Source organism: Saccopteryx leptura, chromosome 13 (assembly GCF_036850995.1).
Source record: "Saccopteryx leptura isolate mSacLep1 chromosome 13, mSacLep1_pri_phased_curated, whole genome shotgun sequence".
Lineage (NCBI taxonomy): Eukaryota > Metazoa > Chordata > Mammalia > Chiroptera > Emballonuridae > Saccopteryx > Saccopteryx leptura.
In genome coordinates, this window is record NC_089515.1 from 8,974,805 (window position 1) to 8,995,590 (window position 20,786).

Consider the following 20,786-nt stretch of genomic DNA (forward strand, 5'->3'; position numbering starts at 1 on the left):
AGCTGGGGAATATAAAGATGTAAGTGGCAGCCTGTGTTCCAAGCAGGAGGAACTTCACGTCTCATTCTGTGACTCTGGGTCCGAGAACTTGGAAAGTATTGGTATGTTCAGGACAAGCCAGGTGGGAGTGGGTGGCAGCAGGGGCCCTTGCCTGAGGTGTCAGTTAATTAAAAGGTCTGGGACTGACTCTGAAGACTCAACCCAAAACGGACCCCGTCCCCAAGCATACGGACTGATCATTGCGCTTGAGAATCCGACTGTTATTTGTGTTGTCAAATTTTCAAAACATAATTTCATACGCATTTGCTTAAAGTATTTCCATGGATTTGATATTCCTGGCTTTTAAGCAATTTACATAAAGTTTTCTGTGATGTGTTTTGAAGAAAAATGATTTTTTAACGCTGTGGTATTGTCTCAAATCTTTTTGTGCCCTGGCTAGATAGCTCAGTTGGTAGAGTATCGTCCCGAAGCTCAGAGGTTGCCTGTTTGATCTCCAGCCAGGGTGCATACAGGAGCAGGCCGACGGACGTTCCTTTCCTCTCTCACTAAAATTAAAAAAAAAAAAAAAAATTAAAAAAATTGTAGATGTTATGAAGTGAGTTGTGTCAGTGAACCATGAGTAATTGCATTTCTAAATGCAGGGAAAGTTGCTTTTCTGGGTCTGTTTGGTTCTCACTGCTCCACCTATCTTTAGGCCTCAAAATCACATCTAGGTTTAATGACCTTTTCTGAGGAAAAATAATGAAAGGTTTTTCTTTTTTTCTTTTTCTTTTTAATCTGTATTGTCTTGAGTTTAAGCACCACTATTTAGGAGCTAGATGAGCGAAGAGGGAGAGAAAAAGTACATTAAAAAATGAATTACCCTGGCCAGGTGACTCAGTGGTAGGGTATCGGCCTGGTGCGTGGAAGTCCTGGGTTTGATTCCCAGCCAGGGCACACAGGAGAAGAGCCCATTTGCTTCTTCACCCTTCCCCCTCTCCTTTCTCTCTCTGTCTCTCTCTTCCTCTTCCGCAGCCAGGGCTCCATTGGAGCAAAGTTGGGCCGAGTGCTGAGGATGGCTCCACGGCCTCGGCCTCAAGCGCTAGAATGGTTCTGGTTGTAACGGAGCAATGGCCCAGATGGGCAGAGTATCGCCCCCTAGTGGGCATGCTGGGTGGATCCCGGTCCGGCGCATGCGAGAGTGTGTCTCTTTGCTTCCCCACTTCTCACTTCAGAGAAATACCAAAAAAAGGAAAGAAATGGTCCCACGGACACAACCAAGTGTAAAAAAGGTAATGGAAAATATGAAATTTAACCCGTTATAGCTGGGCGTTCAGTTGAGGAATCTAAGATTGAGGGAGGGATATTGACTTGCTCAAGGCCACACAGCTGTTTATAGCAGAACTAAGTCTTTAGAATCTTTCAAATTTGTTTTTATTAATCCAAATATACATTACTATGCAACACATTTTGGGTTGCAGTTTTTGACTTTTTCTAAGAGTCAGGTCCAAAGTCAGGCTTCGCCAGTAACCAGCTCTGTGGTCCCGGGCAAATCATTTATCCTCTCTCCTTCTCAATATCCTCATCAGAAACTGAGACTACAGTTCTGCAGGGTGGTTGTGCGGATTAAAAAGTAGAACCTACTCAGCGTGCCCTACCCCTAGTAGGGCCTCCGTGAAAATTCATTTCTTCTCTCATTGCTATTGTTTTGAAGGGCAGAAAAGTGCAAGGTCCTGCAAACATTTCCAAGTTGCTTCCTCTCCTCCCAAAGTTTCAGTTGCATTCAATTTCTCCCTCCAATACCGTGTAGAAGCATTTTAAAGTCTCCTTAGGGGTAGGACAGGCATTGCCATTTGTTTTCTGACTTGAACTAAAATAACGTAACGCAATTATTCGGCAAACCGTTGGTCAGTCTAATTCCAAAGGAATGGAAGGGACGAGGCCCGATTCACAGAGGATGCTACTGCATCTCTCGGTCCCGATCGTAGCCCGGCCCCTCGTCTTCCCTGCTGGTGTCTCGGACGGCTGGCAGGCACCGGGAGCCGCGCGGAGTTGGGGCAGCCGGCGCACGGCGCTGATTGGCAGAGAGGGCGCCGCCGTCCAGGAAACGGCTCGGATTTCAGCGGGGGCGTGACCCGCCGAGAGGGGGCGGCGGCGGCGGCGGCCACAGCGGAGAGCGCCGCGGAGAGTCGAGCGAGCGGGCTGGCTGGCGGGCGGCGGGCGCGGAGCGGGCGAACGAGCGAGCGCGGCCGCCACAAAGCTGGGGCGCCGCGAGGTCTGCGCGCGGCGTAGCTGGCCCGGCGCAGCGACTCCTCTCCAGGCTGGCGGGGCCCGGGCGCCCCGAGGCCGCAGCGTTCCTGCGCGCTCTGAGCGTTTGCAAGTTGCGAGCAAAGTTTGGTGGAGGAAACGCCAAGCCTGAGTCCTTTCTTCCTCTCGCTCCCCAAATCCGAGGGCAGCCCGCGGGCGTCATGCCCGCGCTCCTCCGCAGTTTGGGGCGCGCGTGAAGCTTCGGAGCCTTGGCGCCGGCTTGGACACCAGAACCACTTTTTCCTTTTTGGACTTTCCCCGGAGCTCGTCGCTGGCTCCATCCCGATCCACGCCGGGCGCGGGGACAGGACCGATCGCCCAGGAGCGTTGCCATTCAAGGTAATCGCCGTGTCGGGCGCCTCGGGGAGCCTCGCCAGCGGGGGGCATGGGCTCTGTGGGAGCCTGGGACGCCGGGTGCACGGTTTCCCGAACTGAAGGAGCGGGGGACTGGCACTAGAGGCTGCTACCTGTCCCCCTTCTTAGGCTGCAGAGGTGATGGGGGACCTGGCTGCGTGCTGGCGGCTGGCGCTTGGGAAGTTCTGCCTCTGCCACCCCTATCTAGATGCTGACATCTCCCCCTGCTGCTGACGACCCCCTCCCTGTCAAACTCCCCCGGGCTCCGTCCCGCCGGCCGGCACTATCCTCCGATCCAAGAGCCAGCAGGCGAGCAGCAGGGCTTTATCGCTGGTGGCACAGCCCCGCAGGTCTGGGGCTCAGAAGGGCATCTTCGGGGTCCTGTCCCATCGAGGCCCTGGCAGGGGACCCTTCCTCGAAAAGGAACCACTGGAGTGGGGCGGGCGACGGCGCCCTAGGGCTGATGATGCTCGGGGGTGGCACCTTTGGGGAGGGGGCTGCTTTGGTTCTATGATTTCAGTGCCGGGCTCTCCTCGTCCGCAACGCGCCTGGGGCTAGGGGGCGAACTGGACCCACTTTTTCGAGATCGCTGCCTGCTGCTGCTCGGAGATGTCGAAAGCGCAGGCGAGTTCTAACTTGCGCGCTCATTCTTTCAGCGACCGGGCTGCGCCGGGGAGTCCGCCGAGGGCCCTGCCAGGCGCTGGTTCCGACCCTCGCGGCCAGAGGGCCGGGCACAGGGCTCCGGCCCGGGGCTCCGAGAGGCTCCGCCGCTCCCTTCGCAGCCTGCTCCCTAGCAAATTCTTCTCCGGCCTCCTTCTTCTTGCCCTATTCAATAAAACCTGCCCTTAAAGGCAAACCTGCTTTCACACTCGGGGTGCCCATTCTGTGTTTGGTGTGAAACGCTATGAACATTTAAAATCCTATTGTCCCCTTCGGTCCCAAATCCCTGTAAATCTTCCTCTGGCCTCGACTCATTTTCATCTGAAAAGCCTGTTTAGTTTGAATAGAAAAGCAATCAGGCGCCCCTCTCCCTTTCCCTGGAATGTCAATTAAAATGCAGATTTCTTTGAGCTCTTTAGCACTCGGAGACGGGAGAAAAACAGGATATTTCAGGCAAAGAAATGAAGGAAATATTACAATGAAACTGGGTTGGTGGTGGTGACAAGTTCCCTCGGAGCTGCTGCAAGTGGGCTTCTGCTTGCTGGCGTTGGTAGAGAGGGGACTGTGGTCCTGCGGCAGCCTGTAGTATGTATTTTTTGAGATTTTAGTATGTTGAGTCCCACCCTCCAAATCTGACCCGTTGATAGCACCCTCTCCTACTCAGCCCTGGGGAGAAGGGAAGTGCCTGGGAGGCTTTGAACCTGGGGATAGATCTGCCCCTTTGGAGTGGGAGGGGGATCCAACCCCACTCAGGAGACACTGTTGACTTTCCTGATGTGAAGTCTACGCAGAACAAAGCGCCCAAGTGCTTAGCTAGAGCGGGCAAGCCAGCGGAGGACCGACAGATAACTATCATACTTAGAGATGGGAGCGAATTAAGGCGGACACTGTATTGGCTTGCCTCCTTGGAGCAAGCAGTTTGAGAATGTTCTGGTAAATTGAGGAACCCCGTATAGACCCGGCATGGGGATCACTCCCCAGCCAGGGGCTCTCTCGACTGTCACTGTGCCTGTCTTTGGGGGCTGGCTTGTGTGGAGGTGAAAATGGGCCAGGGGAGCCGGGTGGTCACGAGGAGCCAGCCATCCATCACAGGGAGGGTGACAGCTCCTCCCACGGCCGGGCTGAGAAGAGAGTTCCCTTTCAAGGGGAAAAATAAACACGCTGGGGCTTTCACTGAGGCTCCGACTCCGGGAAGGATTATGGTATTGAAGGCAGGAAGCCGGGATTGTGGCCGCCGCGGCGTGCTGGGCCTGTGTTCCCAACACCGAGCCTCGGGACCTAATTACCCTGTCTAGGAGGTCCCCCCATACTTTCGTCCACTCTGGTGAGAAGCTGGTGCAGACCCACCACCCTTGGCCTCCGCCTTCCAGAGATTTTGGGGAGAAGGCTGCCATGGGGGCCCGGACCTGGGAATGGCTATAATTCAACTTTCTGGTGAAATCTGATGGGACGAATGAATGGTTTGATATGGAGCTGAGGTCACTGTCCACCTTCCTCTGCCTGAAGTGGAGGAGGCCCCCCCTGGGCTGGGACTGGTGGGCAAGGAGACTGGAGAAGCAGCCTGGGTTGAAATCTACTAGGATTGAAGTTTGTTGGTGAAGTTGTCAGAGGCAGAAAATTCCCATGCATTCTGGAAATGCTTAGTAAATCAACGAGAATGCTTGTGTACTTACCTCCCACGTGTATGTAGAAATAGATATGGAGTTATCTTTGGAGGCTTTTAATTTTAAGAGTAAAGAAAAGTTAGGAGGGGGAGTCCTTCAAGCTCTCTGAGAACACAGGGTGCGTGCGCGCACACACACACACACACACACACACACAGATACACACTATGAATCACGGTATTTCACATGTATTGTCTTTGAAGCAGAGATTTTCTTTTCCTCCTGGAAAGGGTGCTGCACCCTCCTTTTTCCTTACCCATTTTAACCTTTAGTTACTGCTAAAAGGAGCACTTTCACTGAGATAGCTTTGGGGAGGCTCAGGCAGTGTTGAAATCCTCTGTCATAATTTGAAACACAAGTTACAAGTTGGCATGCAAAAAGCACCGGGTTTTAAGATATTTTTATATTAAAAGTCTCACTCCCCCCTTCCCCCCCATCCCCAGTCTTATAAAATATAGTTCATTCATAGGGTTCATAGAACCTGCTTGTTTTAATCAAATCCGCTAAAAGTTTGTGCCTTTCGACTCTATGCTTAGTAATTGAGGATACGTGAACAGCTAAGTTCTTTGACTGCTTTAAACTTGGAAAATTCTCTTTGCCTCTGGATCAAATGGATGAACAGACCAGTATGTTGAGCGCCCTCTTGTAAAATTTCTACTCTGAAATTTTAGCCAGTAGGTTAGCATATTGAAAGTTATTGGCCCAGTTGCATACCATGACTGTCATTTACATGTCATTATCATTAATAAACGCCTGCGTTTACCGGAGTTCACGGAGGCGTTTTTAACCCACAGTGTAGGCCGAAGGCAGTTACTAGGCCTGGTCACTAGCTGCCACTGGTCACAGCGGCGGGGCATTCAGGCTTCGTGTCTCCTTTTAGATCAGCTGCTTTGCATGCATTGCAGTTGGGTTCAGACTCTCCCAGTGGCCGCTTAGTGAAAGAGTGCAGTCCATTTCTGCGTTCGAAAATGAGTCTTGACAAGTGTAAACTGGTGGGAATTTTTGGTAGCTTTCCTGGGATTCTTTTCATTCTGCTACCGTCCTTTCTCGGCCCTCCAGAGAGGGTGGGGTGCTCCGCTGCGCTCCGGCCCCACAGGAATAAGCCTGTTACATAGCCCCCCCACCTCCCATTCAACTTTCTGAGGCCCCCTTGGCTGAGAGGAAGTTATCGAGGCTGGTTATGTCAACCCGAGCATTGTTAACTTGCTTTTCTAGTTGTCCTTGGAACTAAGGGCATGTGGCTTCTGCATTTTGAGGGCGGTGAGGGGAATCTGGGATAGGAGCACACTCTGCCTGTCTGGCGTGGCTGCGTGGATCTGTGTCCTGTAGCTATGCTTTTTATCTGTTTCTTAAAAGTATGTTTTTACCAAGGTCAGCCTCACATGGTTCATGGACCCGTCTGGTGGAAACAGCTGGGACTCTGAGACGGGGAGGGAAGGCATTTGCGGATAATGGAAAAACACCGTTTGCCAGTAGTTGGGAAGCCGACACTGGTCTGACACCTGGGTTTGATGAACGGGCATTAGGGAGGATGGCACTGATTCGCCGAATCTCTTTCCTCCAGAGGCTGCAGCGGAAGCCGCGGCGACACCATCAGCGGCAGTAGCAGCACCGCGGTTGCTGAGCCCACCGCAGGCCGAAGGCATTGCTGGCAGTCCATGCGCGCAGGGGAAGTGTGCAGATGGGATTAACGTCCACATGGAGATATGGAAGAGGACGGGGCGTTGGCACCGTAACCATGGTCAGCTGGGGCCGCTTCATCTGCCTGGTTGTGGTCACCATGGCAACCTTGTCCCTGGCCCGGCCCTCCAGTTTAGTTAAGGAGACCACGTTAGAGCCGGAAGGTAAGTTATTTAATCTCACTTTCCGGGTAGCAGGTTGGTTTGGGGAGTTTGTCTGGGGAAGTGGCACTTAAGTCCAGGCCTGTTTGAGAATCAGCTGCCCTTGCGAGGGGAGGGTGCTCCCTCCTCTCCACCCCCCCCCCCCCCTGAGTCAGCGATGACCAGAGGCGGTCCTTTGCCGGCAGACTGCAGGCAGAATGGGATGGCCTGGTGTGTTCTCGGCGGGAGTGTTTCTCTGTGCTGGTGAGGGAGGCTGGCAGTCCACCCTCGTCCAGTGCTCTCGTCCAGTGCCCAGGAGAGCCGTGGAAGGGAGCGCCACCTCGGGCTCCCTGCTGTGGCGGTAGTCTTCCCTGACGGAAGGTCTTGCTCACAATGTAAAGAATTGCTATTTCCTGACAAAAGGAGCAACTAAGAGAAGCTGCCAACATCTGAAATGCTGACATTTTACTTTCATTGTCTCAGGACAAAACCAAGCTTCTCAAGTTCAGCCCAGAGATGCTTGACATGTCCGATTGTTTTTTTTAAGCCATTGTAATTCATAACACTCAAGCTCCACGTCACAGCGGCCAGCAGCCAACTCTGTTTTAGGTAAATTTGAAAGCACGTGGACCTGGGCGTCTCCCACACTTGTGAGAACTTCCAGACCTAACCGCGTGCACTGGTTGACTCATCATTGGAAATTCAATCGGAAAGGCCAAAGGCCCCTTGTTTTGAGCACAAATTGAGGCCGAATTCGTCCGCTGGGCAGATTGGACCCACTCTCCCAGGTCCTTCCGTGACGGCGGTTAGCCGGGCCTCTGCTTGGTGCAGCGTGGAAATCTGTCATCAGTAGGGAATATTGGTAGCCGAGTTATTTTTCGAGTGGTAATCCGAGACTAAAATGGCAGATCTCAGCACTCATCGCCACTTAATGAACCTGTTTGCTGTGAGCCCACCTGGTGCCTGCTCCGTGCTGGGGGCCCCGCCGCGGTCCTGAGTGGTCTGAGGTCAGCTCAGCGGTTCTGGGAGAGCACCCTGTGGGGCAGGTGGGTGAGGACAAGAAAGCCCATCCGGGGGCAGAGTGGGAAGGCGGGGCAGGTTCCTGTGGGGGTGAAGGTGCTACGCTGAAGGGCACCAGCCCCTGCGCGTGGACTGTGAAAGGATGGGGCAAAGCTTTTCCTAACACAGACATACTTACTCCCAACCTGGTCAAGTCATCGTGAGTGAGACCCTGCCCTTTCCCTAACACTAAAGCATGGAGGCTCCATAGCGAACAGGAGCGGTGACATCACAGTGGTTTCCAGGTCTTCCGGAAGGGGCTCCGACATTCAGAGCTGTGACGCCTAGAGGGACCGCCGCTCTGGCAACATAAAGCCAGCACAAATGTAACTGGCCACGGTGGTGCATTTTTTTTTTTTTTTTTTTTTTTTTTTTTCTTTTTCATTTTTCTGAAGCTGGAAACAGGGAGTGACAGTCAGACAGACTCCCGCATGCGCCCGACCGGGATCCACCCGGCACGCCCACCAGGGGCGGTGCTCTGCCCCCCAGGGGGCGATGCTCTGCCCATCCTGGGCGTCGCCATATTGCGACCAGAGCCACTCTAGCGCCTGAGGCAGAGGCTACAGAGCCATGCCCAGCGCCCGGGCCATCTTTGCTCCAATGGAGCCTTGGCTGCGGGAGGGGAAGAGAGAGACAGAGAGGAAAGCGCGGCGGAGGGGTGGAGAAGCAAATGGGCGCTTCTCCTATGTGCCCTGGCCGGGAATCGAACCCGGGTCCTCCGCACGCTAGGCCGACGCTCTACCGCTGAGCCAACCGGCCAGGGCACGGTGGTGCATTTTTTAAAGGGCTTAACAGGTTCCTGGTTTCTGCACGTCATGCCTGTGCTCCTTTAATTTCGCTAATAATCAGAATGGATGTTTCCCTAATTGCTGGTTTTCCCTTGAGTGCGTGGCTCAGCGCGCACGGAGGCCACAGAGCTGGGACTTCCAAGCGTGCGAGCCCAGCCACGGCCCAGGTTGGGGAAAAACTGTCATTCTTCATTTGGACTTTGAGGGCAGCATTCTTGGGAGTTGATTTCAACATAAAGTGTAAAATGGTCCTGGAGGACTTCTTTTATCGTGTTTAATTATTGAAGAAAGTCTAAGATATGTGTGTACATGCAGGGAGAAAGTGGTGAGGCAGAGAGGGGAGAACAGTGGGCAGGGGTGGGGTCCCCCCTAGTGGGTCTTTGCATAAAAATTTGTACCCAGCAATACCTTGTTGGAAGCAGATCTTCCCCACCAGGGAGCTGAGGGTGTATTGGGGGCGGGGGAAGTCCGGGAATTCTCTGAAATTGTAGGTCATATTTTGCAGAGATCTTTCTGTGCATTTTCCTGGGTTCACAGCTTCTGTGAAGTTAGCATCTGGGGTTGTGAGAGGTTATTAGAAAAAGGGGGGCTTAGTAGAAAGTGTGTAAAGCCTGCAAAGAAACAGCTCTGAAAAGCATACAAAGCCCTGGACCTCAGTTTCTCTTTCTGTTATCTGAGGGCTTGATAAAGCCATCTCTAGGGTCCGTTCATTATTGTTGGATGAATACTTATCTCCCCGGAAGCCTCTGGTTATCTTCTCGAAGGTTGCTAGAGATACAGAGCAGTGAGCCCCGGGACCTGGCGTCTAATACACACCCAGGGCGTGTTCTCATTTCCCCAGTGCGCCGGCCCCTGCGTGCCTTCCCAGTCCTGGGCACTGGCCCTGTCAGTTGCCAGTGTCAGGAAATATCTAGGCTTTTGGAGATCCCTGAGAAGTTGTCATAATGGAGGAGCCTCCCTGGTCCGAGGCAGCTGTGTTTGCTTTCTCTAGAGTCCGCCCTTGGCCTCTCGCGCTGTTATCCCACTCCTGGCAGCCGATTGGAGTCCTAAGGTGAGCTCTGCCGTGCAGGAGTTCTGCTTTGGTGTCAGCTTGTTAGGAAGCAAACCTAATTATCGATGAGAAAAGAGTTTTTAAGGATTGGAAGCAGACCACTTAAGCCTCCAGCATAGGCCGTGGCCATGCTGAGTTGGGGGGAGAGGAGAAAGAGGCACTGACCCCATCCATGTATGTCCGTCGGTGCCTCTTGTCCTCCTTGGTACTACAGTTGTAGCTCTGATGAACGGGAACTTCAGCCTTGACCTCCCATTGCACAAGGCCTAATCTTGGAAGGCTTTGTGCTTTGCTCTTTGGGAAGCTTAGTTTAGATCCTGTCTTTTGGGTTGGACCAGAGGAAAATATGTCCAGAGAAAAATGGGGCTAAGTTCCAGAAAGGGGCCTGAACCCTAACACCAGAGGATCCTTTCCTGTTATCTTGATCTTATACAATATCATATATCATGATATCATATCATATGATATATCATATCATATCATATACCATCATATATCATATCATATATCATATCATGTATCATATCATATGTATCATCATATCATATCATCTGTCTTCTGGACACTTTCTGAAGTGGTCACAGTACGGTTGGGTCTACTCAACTGATTTAAGAAGAAAACCATCTCTGCAAGATTTTAATTGTTAATGTTCCAGATTAAAAATGCATATTTTCAATTGGTCATTCATTGGAGGGGACCAGCTGGAGGGTATAAAATTCAGTTTTTAAGGCAATGGAGGACAGTCCTCAATGCCAAGTACTGTTCCGTTGATTAATATTCTAATTATTTAAAGGATAGTCCAAGCTTGATTACCCTGGGAGGAGGCAACTCTTGCTTTCAAGTTCTTCCTGACTTTGTCACCTACTCCTGGTTAATTAAGTCATTGTTGACATTAATGACATCTTTGTTTACACCAGCCCAGTAGGAGCTAAAATAAAAGGGCTTTTCCAAGCCCAAACCTTCAATTACTTTCCCACCCTCCACAAAGTATGGTTCTGAAAAGCAACAACCTGGGAAGAAAGTCGTTTGCACGTTTTATTTTGTTTTTAAACCACTTCTTTGTCACCCTTCTAAGAGGTGATGCTGTCCTCAACTCACGTTGGTCCAAAGTCCATTAGTGGAGAAGTTCAGTGAGGAATCCACACAGGGCCACCCCTCCCACCCCCACCCGGCTCCCAGATCATCCCAGTATGGTGCTCGTCTTTTGTGAGGGTATCTAAATGCTCTACCATCAGCCATACGCATTTAATCGCAAGTCAAGAGAAAAGAAAAGGAAGAAAGAAAAAAAAAAAGAATATATCCGCATACCAGGAGTGAATGATTTAAAATAATCTTCTGTTTTGTATTATCTGCATCTTTGTTCCTCAGTGTGAGTGTTAATATTTAAGAGTTGACTGTAACTTGATAGTTAGCTTAGGAACAAGGACTTATTCTTGGTCAATTAAACCAAATGCAGGCTTATGCAGTTAAATACACAATGAGGTACACATTCTCTGTTAGTATATAAAGTATTTCACAATTCGGAGACAAAGAGCTGTGTTTAATATTACTTCTACAGCAAAAATTTGGCAAGCCTGGGGAACTGGTATTTGTGTGTTTTCTATACTGGTTCCCTGTGACCCGACTTCAGTGTGTGGGTGTTTTGCTTGTTTATTTTTAACCAGAGTACCTACTATGGGACCAGCCCCCCACCCCCCACCCCTTGCCCCAGTAGGCTATAAATTAAGGACTTCCAAGTTTTCCTGACCCAGTTAAGAGTGAGAATTCAAATAACCAGAGCAACCCAATCTGAGATGTCGCCAGTATTAGACTTAATGAATAATTACATGGTTAGGAAATAACTGAGGTGGTGTTTAAACAGGCAAAGTTTTCTTTCATGTTCACATTCTCCATAAAATGTATCTGGTAGCCCTCGCTTGTGCAGTCTGTTTGGGTATTTGTTTATCCAGGGTAATTGTTAAATGGCTACCACCCCCTTGAATCAGACTGTGGCTTCGTTTTACATTTCCATTTCCGCTGTCTGATTTTAGCCTTTAAAGGAAAATGTGGGAAATAGATTTTGGGGTGCCGGTGTGTCAGGGAGGAAGTGCAGTAGGTAGGGGTGCTGCTTCCCGCAGGACTGGTTGGATTCTTAGCAAGGTGCTGTGTCTGGGCAGGCGATTCGGGAATGACTTGCTGAAGGTATTTTAGACTCTGCCCAGACGGCTTTGATCCAGTGGGTTCTCTGTGGCTGTGCATAATGGTCCTCATTCTTGTTGTGCTCTCCTTGAGGGGTGATGTTAACCTTAGGTTTTACATTCTTTTCATCCTTTTGCTACAACATATCCAGGTGAAATTTACAGATGGCTCTGCATTTCCAGCTTCCCTGGCATGGCAGTGCTTGATGTTGCTAACCAAGCCACACCCTACCCTACCTCTTTCTCTCTGTCTTGCCTTTTTTAGTGTAGTTTCTTTTAACTTTTGGTGACAGTGTTGAAGGTTCTAGCAGGCTGTTATATAAAGGGCTGAAAGTTTGGCCTTAGCCGAAGACATGGGTTTCTTTCTGATCATTATATCCAAGATGAACAGACCGCTAAGAACTCAGCTTTGACCTGAGTAGGGGCTCTTGAACTTGGGTTTTTAATGCTATGTGTAACACGTGTTCTGTGTTGGGGAAAACATTTATCTTCATGGGAAGGCTTAAGGTTTCCTGGCATCCTTAGAGTCTCCATGAACTAGCCACTTTCTTCTGCTTATCTAGGTAAACCAGGAAGAGTGACCAGCCAGGTATAGCTCTGGCTTTGTTGGATTAGGGCAGTGGGAGTCAGCCTGGTCCCTACCGCCCACTAGTGGGCGTTCCAGCTTTCATGGTGGGCGGTAGCGGAGCAACCAAAGTATAAATAAAAAGATAGATTTAACTATAGTAAGTTGTTTTATAAAGATTTATTCTGCCAAACTTAGTGAAAATCTGACATAAAGTACTTGGTAAGTAATTATTATTATTATATGCTTTAACTTGCTGTAACTCTGCTTTATAAATTTTATAAAGTAAAGTTACTTCCCTACTTTATAAATCACCATTACTGTGGAACCGGTGGGTGGTTAGAAAATCTTACTACTAACAGAGATACAAAAGTGGGCGGTAGGTATAAAAAGGTTGACTACCCCTGGATTAGGGGGTCGCAGAAGAAGGTAGAAAGGGAGCCTGAGGCTGAGTTCTTTAACGAAGTCTGCTTGGTCGAGCTGCTGGGCATGGGCACTTCTCGCTGATGGTCCAGCATGTCTTGAAGATGCCTCCTTCTGAAATTAACAAAGGGTACTTTCCCCAAGGTCGTTCTCTCTCTCTCTCTCTTTCTCTCTCTCTCCCCCCTCCCTCCCTCCCTTCTTTCTTTCTTTCTCCCCTCCCCCCTTGATCTGTCACTATCCCCTTTTAGGGCATGATAGGAAACCCAACTGGTAGCCTCACCGGTGGCACGTGGTGTTTGCAAACTTTCTCTGCCCCCCATTTCTGTTAACTTCAAGCTTTTACTCTTTATATATTCATGCAGATGGATATTTAATTATTGGGGCAGACCGAGGCCATCTGTGAAGACTGCCTGTCAAGTAAAATAGGCACATTCTAGGTCCTCAGTAATTGTGGTTCTGGGAACTTGCATCGTGACAGAGTTCTCACACGTTGGGAGGGTGCTGCCACCATTCACCCCACTTTGGAAGACTGTACGTGACTATGCCCCATCCTGGACTTCTGCCATTTCATGTGCACTGAGTATTAAAAACTTCAGATTCTTTTTGACTCGACTGAGTCAGGGAGCCACGCAGTGGCATACTCTTTCCTGTAACTGGTTGTTCAACGGAAGAAGGGTAAATCCCCAAGTCGTGTCTGAGCAGAATGCAGAAATATAATCGAATTTCAGGTTATGGTGAACACGTTTTGTGAGGAGGTCAAAAGATAGCCTGTGAGGAGATACAGATAGATTCAGAATGAGGACGATGGATGTATTTCTTGGTACGATTTATACAACTCCTTGCCTTGAAAGAGAACTGAATCTATATCCTAAAATGTTATAAATGTTTCAAATTTAAAAAAGACCAAGAATCCCGTATACAATTAACCTAAATTCTGCATCTGACATTAAAATATATATCTAAATGAATACAGTCATTTTTAATGGCAGGCAGTATGCTTTCTGGGGACATGAGCTGCACAGAAGGAACTTGGCCTCTGGCTCTAGGCAGGTCCGGCTTGAATCTTTTCACTCTCTCTGGGTGCTGTGACCTTGGACAAGTCCCATAACCTCTCCGAGCCTCCCTTTCTTTATCGAACACGGGGCTGATAATATCTGTCTTGAATGGGGGCTATGAAGATTAAATGTAAATGGCATAGAAGGCCCTGGTGGTGTGTGTGCTCAGTAAGTGATCATTTCCGCTCTGCCCCACCCCATTTCCTTGTCAAGGTAAAAACCTGATAATAGGAATTAAAACCAACCTTTCCAGGATGTTTACCCTACAGAATACAGTGATAAATCTGCATTTACGTTCATTGAAATAGAAAGGAGCTCTAGACCTTTGGTTTGTCTAACCCTTTTTATCATCTTGGGCGTTTACAAGTCTGAAATTTAAAAATGTGACCGGCCTGCAGTCTGCAGTCCACATGGTTCAGGGTTGACATGTTCCTCCCCCCGCTGAAGAGAGTCAGTTGCATCTATACAATAACAGTGGGACACACAATCTTGAGAGGCAGTGTATTTTGGCAAGGAGAGGGCATTCAGTCTGAGGCACCCCACAGACTGTCCTCAGGCCCTGGGAAGGCTTGTGCAGAGGAGGTTACGGGATTGGTTGGGGGTGAGGTGGATGTGGCGTTCTCTGCGTTTGTCCTGGCCAGTGAGAGGAGCCCATGGCGTGTCGCAATCATCCCCACCATGTTTGTTTGGAGTGATTTCCCCTGGTCAGTCTGCTGGCCGCTCCTTGGCTCACAGAGAGCTAGGCTTCTAGTCTGCATGAAAGGGAAGTCAAGAAATTGTTCCAGAACCCACACACAGTACTCCGGGGGCGGGGCTGGGCCATCATTTGGATGCTACGCCCCATGGGGTTACTTACTGGACAGAATGGGGGAGGGCAGGGATGCAAGTGGGGTGGTCAGTATGGAGGGGGTCATGTTCCTTTAGCCCATTCCCTGCGAGGATGAGGACGACTGGGCACAGTAACTCTCATGACCATTTATTAAGTGTGTGCCATGTGTCAGGGACTGGGCTGGGTCCTTGGACATATATCATGTCCAGTTTTAATAATCCAGTCGACTCCAGGTATTTCTAGTTCCATTTTATGGATGAGGTAACTGAGACTGATTGGAGATAAAATGATTCCTTGAAGACACCACAGTTAGTGAGTGTGGGCCCGGGCCTTTGGGTGAATTTCTTAGGGCAACAAACATTTCCCAGTTGACTCCTCCTCTTTCCTGAGTCTGGGGGTAGGGGGGTTATGGCCCTCTCTTTCTTAAATCTGTCCCTTCCCCTGCATAGCCCCATGGCCCCCCTAAAGCTATCTGAAGAAGGGTCACAGGCAATGCAGACGTTCCAGTAATAATGACTCCGTGATTCTTCTCGAATGGCCTCTCGTGGCATGAAGCTGATTGGGAAAAAGCTGGTCCTCTCGGCTGCCCAGGAGACAGGAGGGAGACTGCTCCTGCCCCGTTCGTGACCCAGGCTAAGCCACATGGCAGGAGTTCAGGGCCAGAAGGACTGGCCACTCGCTCACAAGACACCTCAGGGAGAACAGGAGCAGGTTGTCCTCCCGTGTTTCCTAATGGAGGTTTGCCCTGGGCCCTCCTACATGCTGTTGGCCCTTTTGGTTGTCACTCTGATGCCACATCAAGCTGTGACCCTCTGTGATTTGCAACTGGATCAGGCTCCCCCCCCCAAAAAAAAAATCAAGAAGGAAAGGGCAGAAGCAGCGACACCCACACGTCCTCGAGCCTTGGCCAGGAAGGGTGTCCCCAGGGGAGAAGGGGCCATTTTCTATAGTTTGGCAGAGAGGAGATCGCAGAATAACGACTGTGGCTTCTTTGAGTTTGTTTCCCCAGATGAGTTTTTTGAGAACCTACTATGTGCCAGGTTCTGGGGGGTGGGGGATGAATGACAGGCGGAAAGCGGTCTCAGGCCTGTTGGGTTGGGGGGACACAGGCATCGGTCACAGAGCGGCAGGGGGCAGGGCCGCTGCAGTCCCAGGTGAAGGTGCTTGGGAGGTGGAGCATGGCGTGTGGCAGGGAATGGGGGGCCCTCGGGGGAGCCAGCCTTCTGGGACGAGGGGAGGGGCTTGAGAGAAGCCTGAAGGAGAAGGCCGGGTCAGGCCGGGGGTCTGTGCGCCCTGTTCCTCTGGGAGCTCCCATGAGGCTGGTCTTCCAGGTGGTGGGCACACCCACCTTGACTCTTCAGCAGACCCACCACATCGCATCAGCCTTAGTCTGCACCAGTGAGACGTGCCACCTTGGTTGACCTGTGTGCCCAGTTAGGGAAATGCCCAGCGCCTGGCCCCTCTGCTGCCCACTGTCACTTGTGACGGAGAGGTATCCACTGTTAACGGCATGGCAGGTGAGGAGGTGGGCACGGGCGGCCCGCCCTTGCATGAGCCATTCCAGCCTGCTCCTTGACGGACTCTTTGCTGGGCCTGCAGTTTCTAGTCAGGCCGGGGAGGACTCAGGGAGGTGGCCCGAAGGCAGGGTGGGGGGGGAGGAAGCCAGGTGGACCTGGGTTGGGCAGTGATTCATCTCTGTTCTGGGAAGCCTTGCCTGGGGGCACCCCTCTCCCTGGAGAGACGGGCACCGTCTTGGTTTAAGAACGGCCAGGCTCACCCTGTCCACAGGAAGCCCCCCCCAGCAGCCCTTCTAGATCAGTGCCCCTCGGACTGGACAGGTTTTGAAAGGGGCTCTGAGGAGAGCGGAGAGCAGCGAGGGGCTCTTCAAAGTTTGTTTTGTTTCTTGAAGCTTTTACCTCTATGCAAATATGAGGCTTAGGGCAGGGGAGAAAGGTTAACCCTGGCGGTGCCTATCTTGATTTGGAATTTCCTGAATTAATGTGGTTGTGGTCCTCTGGCTCAGGGTCCCCCCAGGGGGAACTTTTCTTTTCTCTGCAAATCACCAGGAGAAAGAAAAGCGATCCCTGTGGCCTCTTGGGGCCCAGCGGGGCAAAGCCAGCTGGGGCTGTGTCCACTCCGCCTGCCCAACTTCGATTCAGGGAAGACTCTCCAAGAGGTCACTCCAGCTGAGAGACCCCTCGGGCTGCAACTCGGTGCCTCCAGCCCGACAGAGCTCAGCGCAGCCAGCCCCGAGCAAGCTCCTCGCAGAGGCCAGAGCTGCCAGATCTAACCCATTCAAATGAGGAGGGCCATCTGTTTCCCAGCGTCCAGCTGCTGTCCCTTCATTTGCAAATGGCTGGGATGCTGGTGGTGGGGGGACCAGTCGGAACGTGTCTGCAGGCCGGTGAGTGTTGGCGCTGGGTCCTGCTGAGCGGAGAAAGGCTGAGCCCTTTAAGTAAACTTGCTGAACAATACCCCCCCCCCCAGTCCCCCGTTGAAAACGCTGGAGGCATCCTTGCCCTCCTGGACTGGCTCTTGCCCCCTCCCCCCTTTTCTTTTGTCTCTGGGGCTACTTTCAAAGTACTCATTTATTCAGAGAGTTCTTACCGGAGAAGGGCCTGTTCCCTGGGCTTAGGGAAAATGTCAAGTAGGATTTGGATGTCAATCTGACCTCTGGGGGCTTAATAGGGAAAATGTGTCCACCAGGTACACATCCTTTACGGACTCTTCGCGTCAGCATCTGGGAGGCGAGCTGGTCCCAGCCGCGGCTTCTGGGAGGCCCAGGTAACACCAAGTACGCAAAGGTGACTGTCTCTGAAAACCTGCTTCTGGAATGTGATCGGACTGCCGGCTTGGGGCACACTCTCCAGAAAGCAGGCCAAGTACCCCACTTGCTATATAACCCAGGTCCTGCAGCCTGGGAGCTAGGTGAGGGCCCCTGGCCCCCCACTCTCCAGGGTTTGGTGTTTAGGGTTGTTCAGGGTTATGCTAGGCATGCCGTCGGGCTGTGATAAGTCACCCCTGAGCCCTGCTGGGATCCTGTTCTCAAGGGAATTCTGTGGGGGTTACCGTGCTCCATGCACAGATATCATGTATCTCAAATTTGTTGGATGGGTAAATAGAATGCACTTTAACAAGCCACAGGCCTATTTTCTTACTAAAATGATCGAACAGGTGTTGTACATGGGTCCTGCTAATAGACGACTCTCATAAGATCCTTGGATGTTTAGTTCTATTTGGGAACAATCCAGAAATCTCCACTTAGGTAACTTACATATATTTGATGTGACAGGTTTGTTCATTTGAAAGAAAACCGTGTGTTTTAAAGTCAGAGGAATGCAAATTGAAGTTCCCATGTGGTTGGAAAAACCAGTCTGCTGATCAGTTAGCATTAACAGGGACCCCGGCTGAGGTGAGCGGTGCTTTCTCTCAGATGTGTCCTCCCCATTCCCAATAGAGGGTGTGCAGAGGCCTTCCCAGGCAGCCTGTGGTTTTGTCCTTGGGGTGACCTTGACCGGCAGTAGGCTAGCCTGTCGGTGTTTTCCTGTTCTATAAACCTGGACCCGAGGTTCAGCGATGTGTAGGGACCGCCCAAGTTGATGTGGCTCGTCACAGACCCTTGTCCTTGGATACCGGAGCTGACCTTCTCACCACGTGGCCCTTGGACCAGCACCATCAGCATTAGCTGGGAACTTGGGGGACATCCAGATTCCCGGACCTCCTACCAACCCAGAATCTTTGGAAGTGGTGCCCAGGACACAGTGTTTTAACAAAATGTGCCGATGGTCTTTATGCAAAATTAAAGTCCGAGAGCGCTGCCCCGGCCCCCCCTCTGGAAGCTCTCAGTTGGAATAGGTGGGTGGGCGGGGGCAGGAGCCTGAGTTTGTCTGTGCGTGGACCAGATACGGAGGCAAGAGCCAGGGCACCTTGAAGATGGGAGCAGTGCGGTCTGTCTGTCTTAATGGGACTCAGGGACTTTCACAGAGGAGGTGAGATTTGAGCTGGGCTTTGAAGGCTGAATAGGAGCTTGCCAGGCAGAGTATCCAAACAGGAGAGGCAAGTAGAGGCAAGCCCAGTATGTGAGGGAGGGGGGTAGGGATGGGGGGGCAGAGCATCCAAGGCCTTAGTGCAGTGGTGCTCCTGGGTTTTACCTGTCAGAGTGTGGGGGCTCTGTGCCCTTTCTTTTCTCTCTCCTTCCTTTTGTCCTTCCTTCCATCCTTCTTCCTCCCCTCCCCCCTCCCCTTCCCTTTTCAGATCACTCTGGTGGGCCATGGTGGACCCTTGGGCTGGCCCACGGGGGCTTGCAGAGGTCATTTGGAGAGATGGTGGAGGTGTGGCGTAGACCTCGCCCGTGCTCTCTTTAGAAAGCTGCTTCAGAGGCAGAATGAGAGGGGGCGGGGATGTGGGGACTGATGGGATCTGTGGCGAGAGGGGCCTTCGAGCCGCTTGGGACCTTGGGTGGATATTACGTGCCACTCCTGCAAGAGACCAGAGGAGGAGGAGGAAGGAGGAGGAGGAGGAGGGTGAAGGTCACTTGCTTGTTTTGGATAAGGCTCTCTGGAGACATTCAGGTAACACGTTCCCTTGGGCAGGTAGAAATGTGAACCTGCAAGCAGCGACTTGAGTGGCATTGATGTGGAGGGGGTGGGGAACTGTGGAAATGGGGAAGATTAGGGCGCAGGGAAAGGAGCAGGTTGCTGGGGTGGAGTTCTGAGCACACCAACAGGGACAGGACAGGTACGATGGTTCCCAGAGGGGCAAGAAGACCTCCGGGAAGCATTCCTGTTCTTAGTACATGCACGCACACGCAGAAAACAGGGTGACGCTAGGTAATTCAGCACTCAATTCGATGCCGAGGCTCTAGAACTGTCGCAGAAGGTTCCTCTTTCTAACACCTTCCTCTTCCCGTGTAGAGAAGAGCTGGCTAGGTGGCTTTTCTGCATTCCGAGCCGAGTCCGTGTCACCAAAGGCTGACAGTTTCAGCTTCCCGGTGCCTGATGCGTGTGCCACGTGGGTGCTTTCTGAGCGCGATCTCATTTCTTATTGTTCCTGGTTTGCAGGTGAAGAAACGTGACCTGATGAGGAGACCTGTCCCAGGTCACACAATTTGTCAGTGGCCCCTTTGGGACTCAGGTCTGTTCTGAGCCTACCCTGTAACTTCCCAGCCATCAGGGAGGGGACCAAAATGAGACGAGCCCTGACGCTCCCGTCTCCGTGAAGGGCTCAGGGAACAGCTGTTGGACCCGAAGGAGCTTGTGATTAGAGAGGTGGTGACCACAGCCTGTGCAGCGAAGAGAGATGTCATCAGGGACGGGGGGTGTTTTTGAGGATGAGGGTTAGGTTTTTCAGACCCCGTCTGATCTATGTTCCTTTTACACTGGATACCTCTGGAAGGCCACCCTTGACCTTAAAGATTGTGTTACTAAAGGCCAGGCAAGTCCTGTTCATCTCTTCAACAACTTGTGAGGCCCACTCTCTGTCCCCAAAGTCCTCTCCCGCTTGGGGTGACACTGGGGTATAGAATCTCCCCACCAAGAAGGAGATTCCCAGTGGCCCGTGGAGGTCTGCATGGCCAGCTCTTGGACGATGGGCTGTTCCCTAGAACGGGGTGACCTAGGATGCCCTGAAGAGGCCGAGAAGTGCCAGCTTCCTCTGCCATGTCTGGCGGGCGTGTTTCTAGGAGGCAGGAGGCTCGGGGCGTGGATCAGCAGGCAGCCAAGCACGTGGGCTCCTCATTGCGCACTGGACCGGGGGTGGGGTGTGGTGGGGGTGAGGGTGGGTATGGGCCCCTTTGACATAACTTTGGAGTACCAGGTTCTGTGTCTTGGGCACCGGGTCATCTCATGGCCTGTCTCTTGGGGACGTGCTTTGCAAACAGAGGGCTCAAGTGTGAAGTTCTTGCTCGGGCAAAGCGATGGATATCTAGTTTTAGGCAGACGACACTGGCTCACTACCTGCATCCTAGTGGTCCGGTGGGAATTGTGCTCTGGCGAATATGAGAGTCTGATGCAAGGATTGTGACCAGGGAGAAAACCAGCCTTTCTGTTCTCTCTCT

The 20,786-nt window shown here is 51.6% G+C and overlaps 1 protein-coding gene across 12 annotated transcripts in view; it reads left to right on the plus strand.

Annotated features, from left to right (window-relative positions):
* Positions 1-2,139: 2,139 nt before the first annotated feature.
* The window catches only part of FGFR2 (fibroblast growth factor receptor 2), a 103,250-nt gene continuing 84,603 nt past the window's right edge, over positions 2,140-20,786 (plus strand). For all 12 annotated transcript variants that reach the window (XM_066355711.1, XM_066355713.1, XM_066355712.1 and 9 more), the window contains exons 1-2: positions 2,140-2,625; positions 6,529-6,808. In XM_066355711.1, coding sequence (XP_066211808.1) covers positions 6,646-6,808 — 163 coding nt within the window. In that variant the 5' untranslated portion in view covers positions 2,140-2,625; positions 6,529-6,645. The remainder of the gene's footprint in view (positions 2,626-6,528; positions 6,809-20,786) is intronic.